General features: G+C 23.7%; 1 protein-coding gene across 2 annotated transcripts; it reads left to right on the forward strand.

The window, feature by feature from the left end:
- Window positions 1-7,928: 7,928 nt before the first annotated feature.
- LOC122848799 (cyclin-dependent kinase 2) lies at window positions 7,929-9,525 on the forward strand. Of its 2 annotated transcripts, none has more exons than XM_044147124.1 (5): window positions 7,929-8,215; window positions 8,452-8,665; window positions 8,748-9,020; window positions 9,100-9,303; window positions 9,402-9,525. In XM_044147124.1, the coding sequence occupies exons 1-5, from the start codon at window positions 8,076-8,078 to the stop codon at window positions 9,510-9,512; spliced, it is 942 nt and encodes a 313-aa protein (XP_044003059.1). In that variant the 5' UTR covers window positions 7,929-8,075; the 3' UTR covers window positions 9,513-9,525. The 2 variants fall into 2 exon arrangements, with proteins under 2 accessions (XP_044003059.1, XP_044003060.1); XM_044147125.1 differs by having other exon boundaries at window positions 8,455-8,665.
- The last annotated feature ends 255 nt before the right edge of the window (window positions 9,526-9,780 follow it).

A 9,780-nucleotide genomic window follows, 5' to 3' on the forward strand; every position in this document is an offset into this window, starting at 1 on the left:
AATAATTAAAATTAAACAAAAAAAAAACAACAGCAATATTTGTATCTACTGTAAAAATATAACTATTTTTCCAACAAGAAAAAAATTAATTTTGGTAAAGAATAAATGAATAATTGAATAATGCATTGTAAAAACAAAAAAATTTGTCATAATGATTATTACTATCTTGAAAGGTTTCAACGAAAAAAAGAAACGAAATAGATATAAAATAAGTAGGAATAAGCATGCACATAAACCATGATAAAAAAAAAATAAAAAAAAAAACTAAATTTGTATCTCAAAAATATTCTTGAAAAAAAAAGCTTTCAAAAAAAAAACTATATTATCGTGAATTAATAATTATCGTAATAACAACCTCTTGGTTACGTTGTATAGGAAACTATCGAAATATATATTATTTTCGATATGCCTTCTGCTTTTGAATAAATATTTTTATGTATGAAAAATATCAATTACACAGTTATATTTAATACAAAATTAATACTGTATTATTAATAAAAATGGAATAATAAATTGTCTTATGAAAGAAATTGCAAGTCAGTTTGAAACAAGTGAAGCATGACAGGAAAAATAAAAAAAAAAAGTACAACTTAGTTATGAGTGACTAATAGCAGTATAGTTTTCTAAAATTGTTATGAATGTATAAAATAATAAAAAAACTATATCATAATTTTACACAATAAAATAAATATATATCTGATGAAAAAATATGTTGGACGAAAAGCTGATAATACTTGTCGAAAAAATTACTAATGCTAATATTTTCGAATGACAATGATATCAAGTTGTTATAATGAAAATATTTTAAAAACACGATATTATTTCATAAAAAAATTTGCATGTATTATCGTTATTTAAAAAAAACAATTCCATAAAAATTTATATGACATTTTGGGTGTTTAATTAATTATCGAATAAGGCAATTTAAAAATAAAAAAAATTGATAAATATTTAGTTAAAATTCGCTGAGCTATTAGAAATTGATTAGATAAAATTATTGTGCAGGTATGGTGTTAATTGATAAATTGAAAATACGATATAATCTTAATTAAAATGTAAAAAAAAAAAAATTAAAATTTATAAATTTTGAGAGTTGTTATTCTTGTATCATCAATATATAATCGAATATAAATAATAATATTACATATATATTTTCAATATGTTAATGATAATGTTAAAATTAATCTTGCATGAAAATGACACATACTATATATTCGATATCTAATTAATTAAATTGTGGCTTTAATAATCTGTAAATTTTTTAATTAAAACAAAAACTAATTTGTTTTAAATAATATCAATCAAATTTAATTTTTTTTTTTTTAAATTTTCTAAATTAAAAATTAATTTATTTATTAAATGATAATTTTAAGATTCTAAGTTTAATTCTTGTTCAAGCTTAATCACACTAAAATTTTATCCTCAAGGTAAAAAAATTTGACATTGATTTTTTTTATTATTTAAATATATATACACAATATTTACAGCCATTAAAATTTGTGTATAATAACACATTTATTTTTAAAACTTAAAACTTGTGTTTCTTAAATTTTTGATAATACGAGTTAAATGGAACAAAAAAAATCAAGGACATTGTAAATGCGATTGTACTTTCAATAATCGAGGTGAGGCAAGTCGATAGTCGTTTTAGATAACACATTGGAAAAAACAAAAAGAAAAATTTTGAAAAATAAAATTATATATATAATGTAAATTGAAAAATTTATAAATAATATTAATCCTATGTAAATAAACACAATATATTTTAAAATATTTCTTAAATTATAATTATATATCTAATATAATAAATTTTTTTTTGTTTATTTTCATAATTGTAATTATTAATTAATCTACTTTTGTACTTTTATATATATGAATAATTTTTTAAGCTTTCATTTGGAAATTATCTAATACTCGCATTAGTTTTGATATGTAAAAAAATATCATATATATTTTTTGATAATTTTCAAGTTTGTCAGTGCATTTAATTCTTGCATTATTTCATGAAGACATGTGTTGGAATAATAGACACACTGACACACTCGAGAGTATCATGTAGAATTGTGGTTTGTCACTTATCAAAATCCCTGCGAGTTTTGAGTTATTCCCAGTTGGTTTGTCTAAAAAAAAAAATATAATGTGTAACCAGGTCAGTCTTCGACTCGTCTTTGTGGTCATTGCTACACAGTATATCCATTTGCAGACTGTATAAATAAAACTATATATCGGTTTGCACAAAATTAGTTGAAAAAAAAAAAATCTTTAAATAAATTTAATAATCAAAAACGACTATCGATATGCCATCAATAATAAAAAAATATTTTCAGTACATAATCTTAATGCAATAATTAGAAAATACAAGTTGGAGTTAATAGCTTAAATAAATAAAATTAATTATATGTATAATGTAAATGTTTGAATAAAATATAAAATAAAAAAAATAAATATATTTTTCGAAATACAGAAATTAAATATGCATTAAAAATAGAAAAAATAAAATATGTTTTCGTACACAGCAATATCCTTCTATTTTTGAAACGAACAATAATAAAAAAAAAAAAATTTGAATAAATAATGATATAATGTAATAATAAAAATTTACAAATTGATCATGAAAAGTAGATCATCTATATGATGAAATGAAAATTATGGTAATATATGTTGAATTGTTTTTACCAGTCTCTGTGCTTTTATGAAAAAAAAAAAAATGTGAATTGAATGTACAGTGGAATTTAAAAGAATATGTATGGCTTTGTAAAATTAAAATATATAGATGAAAAAAAAAAAAAAAAAGTATATATTAATTTGATACGAAAAAAGAAAAAATAAATTATGATTGGATAATTGAATGGAACAATGAAAAAGTATGTATGTTTTTCGATAAATTTGTGAACTAAAAAATGTATATAAAGGCGAGAAAACGAAAGTAATTGAATAGTAAATATATAGGAAAGAAAAAAAAAAAAATACAATAATGGCTGCCTACGTAGAGTTTGAAAGAGAAAAAAAAAACAATATAAATAATAATTTTATAATTATAATTCGTATTAAAAATTGAAATATATTATTTATTTATTTATTTTTTACGTTGCTTTTAAAATACGTTAATTGTTATGATGGATTGATGTAGAAAATTCTGCATCATTCGAATAACATAAAAATGAAATAATAGAAACATATTAGTTAAGATAAATTAATAATAAATAATATCCACGAGAGAGTGGTTGAACCAACAACGATTAAATAAATTTAAAAAACAAAATTATCATACTGTTACACTTTGTCTGTGAAATTTAGGCACAAATAAAACATGTACCATAAGATTAAAAATATTCAGGAATAACACATGATTCAAAACATTATTTAATCGCAAAAAAAAAAAAAAATAATAAAAAAAATAGCAATTTTAGTAAGTATAAAGCAATTGTTGCACGATCAAAATGTTTGCAATATTGTTTTGTAATATTTAAGATTAAAAATATAATTATGCTTAATTATGCTTATTCGTGATTTCTTTCGAGTTTTAAAAATTTATATATGATGAATGATGAATAAAAAAAAAATGTTAAATTGGTATGATGAATAGTGTTGAATGACAAATACAATAAAATATATATACAAAATATTGAAACTATAAAATATTGTCGACATATAAAACCATTATGTTACATATATATTATAAAATGAAAAATAAATTTTAAGAATTAAAACAAATTGGGGATTTTATTTTTTAATTTTATAATCAATAATACCAAAGCCACTAATTTTTTTTTCAGTATATCCAGCTAAGATGAGACATAAAGCATGGTGTTTTGATTCTTCCACTCAGTTTTTTAAACTGAATATGAATTTAATGATTTGTCTATTCTTTTTTCGAAAAAAAAGTGTTGTTTGAAATAAAAAAAAATTTCAACGATATAAAAGCATTATTATTTTACTGTGACTTTATCATATACATTTGGATACGTAGTGCTGATTTAAAAATCTACAGGAGGTGGCGCAAAAACTAGTCATTTTTTTAATTTTTTCTATGCGATATTATTAACAATTAATAATTATTTTTAAATGAAAAAAATGAAAATATTATCAGGTAAGTTTGTTAATAATTAAAATTATAACAGCTTTAAAAAATAGTCATTTTTTTTTTCAAAAAAAATGAATTCAAATAAAAACCAAGTAGCGCCACCAGTGTTCTAAAATGGCCGATACATAAGGCGCTTCAATTGTACGGTCGATTGGAGAACTAAAAGTAATGCGCCAATCGGTTTTTTCTCCATTATCCGTAGTTCTCTAATTAACCGTACGACAAAAGCGCTATAAGTGAGACGGAACTGAGCTGAGACGACCCGTCGAAGTTCGAACCAGCTTTTATTTGTTAAACGTTTAAGAAAACGTACATTACTTGGACTATCAAGAATAACACGTAGCGGTGGTATTGCTAAATGCAGAAAGCTAAATACACAAAATAAAATAAATATGAAAATTGCAACACCATTAAAATCAAGTCTACTACGTCGTCGTTCAGTAATTGCTCAACGTTCAACACCAGCACCAATTGATAATATTGTTAATGATGATGAGATTGAACGTTCAAAAAGTCGTAGATTACTTGGACTGTCAAGAATAACACGTAGAGACGGTATTGCTAAATGCATAAAGCTAAAATCACAAAATAAAATAAATATTGAAAATGCAGTAAGTTTGTGTATCGATGATCTTATAGAATACCTGGTAAAGAATCATAATGAAGGTTCATCAAATAATAATAATGATAATGATAAAGGCATCATGGAGACATTGAATGATAAGAGTGATAAGGTTAGTCTAAAAAAAAAATTATTGCAGTCAAAACATGCTCGTACATTAAATATTGCATTATTGTTATTATAAATATAAAAATATTATTTATTCTTTTTAGATAAACCATCAGCATTATGATTATTATGGCAAAAATATAATAATTGACTATGTTAATGATGATTGCCTGGCTGAAATATTCATGTATGTGCCAGTATGTGAGAGACCAAAAATTGCACTAGGTATGATAATTATAACATATAAATTATTTAATTAAAAAAAAACATTTATTTATGGTATATTAATTTATTTTTTCAGTATGCAAAAAATGGAAAGAAGTCCTTAATGATTCTTGGTTTAATGTCAAAAAACTTGAATTAACTTATTGGAAATATCATGAACTTCCATATTGTTTAAAAAAATATCAAACGGTTGATGGAAAATTAAATTTTTTAAAGTCACTGCTTGATAAATGTGGTCGTTATTTAAGAACATTAGACTTGACAGCTTACGGTCATTGTAACATAGTGCCAATTATCAATGATTATTGTCCAAACCTCGAGAAACTTCGATTGAGATTCACCTGTATTCAAAATGCAATGTTATTCAATGCATTTACACGTCTCTCTAAATTAAAATCATTAACAATTATATTCGAAAATATGAAAGGTAAATCAATACCTCTGACTTTGATAAATTCATTGAAAAACGTTGCTGATACATTGACTGAACTTAATTTGTTAAATTTTGTCAATCATTTTGATGACAGCTGTGATTATCCAAAAGAATTTAATTGTGTAAGTTGTAACTTTTTATCTATTACAAATAAAAGATCAAAAGTATTTTTTTTATTTTTTAACATACTTATTTATAATTGTTTTTTCAGGTGATTCGTGAACTGAAAGTCATGAAAAATTTTGAAGTTGCTGGTATACGAGGTTTCGAAAATTTATCTGAGTATTTCAAAAAAAATAATAAAATGTCATTTTATTTTAACCATGAGGAATACCTTAGAAAATCTTCTTATCTGAGACTTTCGTTTAGATATATCAAGTCATTAGATTTAACAAGTTGCTATGTTAAAGATGATACTTTGTATACTATTGCCAATACCATCAAACGATTAGAATTTTTACATATATCTTGTAAATGGATAACCGATGATGGTGTAGTAGCACTTTCAAAGATGAATAACTTAACAGATATTATTTTCGACGGTCACAGTAACATTACTGATTCTTCAATCAAATTGCTCAAAAATATAAAAAAAATATGTTTGCCACGAAGCAATAAAATTACTGATGCTTCACTCACGAAACTTTTTGAAAATTCACCAAAAATTGATTACCTTTGTCTCCGGGACACAAGTGTGACTGCTGAATTTGTCAAAAAAGTAGCAGATATAACAATGAATCGAAAACGACGTTTGATGATCATCATTTCATTTATACCTGATATAAAACAATATACATCGAAGTATTTTAAAATATTTCCTTTTGAAAATATAGAAAAAGAAGAAAAAGAATCGTATATTTGGATACAAATGCCCACGTAGATAGTGTGCATTTCTTATCAATTAAAATTAAGAAAATAAAATGTTTGTAAGTTGACTAAATTTTATCTTTGATAATTTAAATATTTAGTCTTTTACTCTTTAATTATTTAAACAATTATACACAAGTTTACTTTTTAATATTTTTAAAACAACAATTTATTTTATAAGACAGATTATTAATATGATGCAGATTTTTCAAATACAATACAAAATATATATATATATATGTTATGAGTTTGTGAGGTGGCAAATAGGAGATTTTATTTTTTACATGGAGGGTTTAATCAATAATACCAAAGCCACTAATTTTCTTTTCAGTATATCCAGCTAAGATGAGACATAAAGCATGGTGTTTGGATGCTTCCACTCAGCTTATTGAATTGAATATGAATTTAATTAGCAGCATTTAGAATATTGTCATTTAATGTCGATTTATTATTGATAATTATTATATTGCAATTTTATAACTGGTTTATTTTTCTGTCATTAATTTATTAGATTTGTCCACTCTTTTTTCAAAAAAAAAAATGCCTGAATCTTGTCTTTGGTTGAAATAAAGAAATAAATAAAAATGATATAAGCATTATTATTTTACTGTGACTTTATCATACACATTTTGATACGTAGTGCTGATTTGGAACTCAGGAGGTGGCGCAAAAACTAGTAACTTTTTTAATTTTTTATATGTAATATTCCTTATATAAAAAGGACAAACATCATCGGTCTTCCGGACATTGTTTTTCTAATTTTCTCTCACTTACTCTCATATGAATTTCTTTCTGTTTGCCTTTTTCTATTATTTTTTTATTTATTTCTTTAGCAACAAAAAAACAAAAAAAAAAAAGAGTGAGTGAGACATAGTTTGTTTTTTTGTTGCTAACGAAATAAATCAAATAAACAAAGAGTGATCTTCGAAGGATTAAATCGGTAACATATACGAGCGCTTGATAGACTGCGCGACACATAAAATGTTTATTGTTATAAACAAATGCATCACCACAAAAATATATTTTACTTCTTCAAAATGTCCTTTATTTAAAGGATATTTCAGAAATACTGTGCAACAAATATTTATTGTAAAAAAAATTGTTTCAACTTTTAAAAAATTTTAACTTCATAATTTTCCACTGGTTTTTTTATTTTCAATATTTTTTTTTACAATAAATATTTGTTGCACAGTATTTTTGAAAAATCCATTAAATAAAGGACATTTTGAAGAAGTAAAATATATTTTTTTTTGGATTTTTATTGATGCATTTGTTTATAACAATAATAAACAATAAACATTTTAGAAATTATGGATACAGTGCTCTTATTATTAAATAATGATGTTTTAATAATTGTTTTTTAATGCAAGAACTCAATAAAAATATTATTAGGTAAGTTCGTTGATAATTAAAATTATAACAGCTTTAAAATATACTTAGTTGTTTTTTTTTTTTTTTTTAAGAAAAATTTAATGAAAATGAATTCAAATAAAAGCCAAGTAGCGCCACCAGCGTTCTAAAAATGGCCGACTCACTTTGAGAGTGTGTGTGCGTTTGCGTTTGTGTGTAAATAAGGTAAATAATTGTTGCAGCTTGTCTGTGATTATTGTCGGCTTTTTTTCATTATACTGGCTTCAATGCTTTATCCAAATAATAATATTTAATGTCGAAATATAAAGTCAAACATTCTCATTATTCAATAATTTAATTTATTTTGTTAATATTAATGTATACATATGATTAAAATTAATGCCGAGGCAATGGATAATTTTTCCAAGATCGAAAAAATTGGTGAAGGAACGTACGGTGTTGTTTACAAAGCCAAAGACAAATTAACTGGAAGATTTGTTGCACTTAAAAGAATTCGTCTTGAAACGTGAGTATTATAATTTGTTTAATTTAATTAATTTTATAAATCATTAGTTGTTAATAATTTTGTGACATTTTTTTGTATTTTGTAAAACTAACCTCTCAAATCTGAATGACTTTTGTTTACATCATGAATTGTTTACTTGTTATTATATCTTGCTGTACGTTTGTTTATTTATTTATTTATTTATTTTTCTTGAAAATATTAATAAGCCAATTAAACTAATATTATTATTTAATAAGCAGGGAGAGTGAAGGTGTACCATCAACAGCAATAAGAGAAATATCATTGTTGAAAGAACTGACACATCCAAATATTGTTCGGCTTTTTGATGTCGTCTATGGGGATAAAGATTTGTACCTTGTCTTTGAGTATCTTCAACAAGATCTCAAAAAATTTCTTGACTCTGCTAAATCAAATGCTGCCAATCAACTTCATTGGCATGAGTTAGTCAAGGTAACAAAAAAGAAAAAAAAAAAAGAAACAATTTAAATTACAATAACTAGACGTAAATTAATTATCTTATTATTATTTTTAGAGCTATTTATATCAATTATTAAAAGCAATTAAATTTTGTCATCTCAATTTGATACTTCATAGAGATTTAAAGCCACAAAATCTTCTTATTGATAGAGAGGGAAATATTAAATTGGCTGATTTTGGTCTTGCAAGATCATTTGGTATTCCAATGCGAATGTATACACATGAAGTTGTTACTCTTTGGTACAGAGCACCTGAAATATTATTAGGCACTAAATTATACTCATCTGCTGTTGATATATGGAGTTTGGGTTGTATTTTTTCTGAAATGGTATTTGATTGTTATTTTTAATTATTTACAATTAGATATTTTTGTTTTTTAAAATTGAATAACTATTTTTTTCTTATAGGCTACAAAGAGAGCTTTGTTTCCTGGTGATTCAGAAATAGATCAACTATTTAGAATTTTTAGAACACTAGGAACACCAGACGAGACAACGTGGCCTGGAGTTTCACAATTACCTGATTATAAATCAATGTTTCCTCAATGGGATCGAATGAATTTAAAAGAAGTTGTACCAAACTTTGATGATGATGCACGAGATCTTTTTTCAGTACGTAATAAAAACAATATAATTCAACATTTTTAATTTATTTTATTTTTTTAAATATATTCTGTCTAACAATAATTGATATTTTCTTTTTTGTGCAGAAACTTTTAACATATGATCCAAGTACACGAATAACAGCAATGGGAGCATTGAATCATCCATACTTTAAAGATGTAAAAACTATACTACCAATACTGCCAAAGAAAGACTGACCCTCTATGAATAATTTTTTTATCTTAGACCAAATACAAAGTAATACAGTGCTTTCGTATAAAACAACGTCATATTATAAATCAGGTTCAATCATTAATGTCTAAATGTTTTTTTTTTTTTTGAGTTTTTTCTACTAATATCTTTTTTTAAATATAATTCTATACGTATATTTATATTTTTTCTTTCTAGAAATTATATCAAGAGTATTAAATAAGAAAAAAAAAAAATAATAAAAACAATGAATTAAAATTGGTGAACACATAAATA

Source organism: Aphidius gifuensis, linkage group LG2 (genome assembly GCF_014905175.1).
Source record: "Aphidius gifuensis isolate YNYX2018 linkage group LG2, ASM1490517v1, whole genome shotgun sequence".
Taxonomy (NCBI): domain Eukaryota; kingdom Metazoa; phylum Arthropoda; class Insecta; order Hymenoptera; family Braconidae; genus Aphidius; species Aphidius gifuensis.

Excerpts from the sequence above, each read along its gene's own strand:
- LOC122848799 (XM_044147124.1), top strand. The coding sequence starts at position 8,076 with ATGATTAAAATTAATGCCGAGGCAATGGATAATTTTTCCAAGATCGAA. Across the intron at positions 8,216-8,451 it reads AAAAGAATTCGTCTTGAAAC|CAGGGAGAGTGAAGGTGTAC; the intron begins GTGAGTATTATA and ends TTATTTAATAAG. Across the intron at positions 9,021-9,099 it reads GTTGTATTTTTTCTGAAATG|GCTACAAAGAGAGCTTTGTT; the intron begins GTATTTGATTGT and ends TTTTTCTTATAG.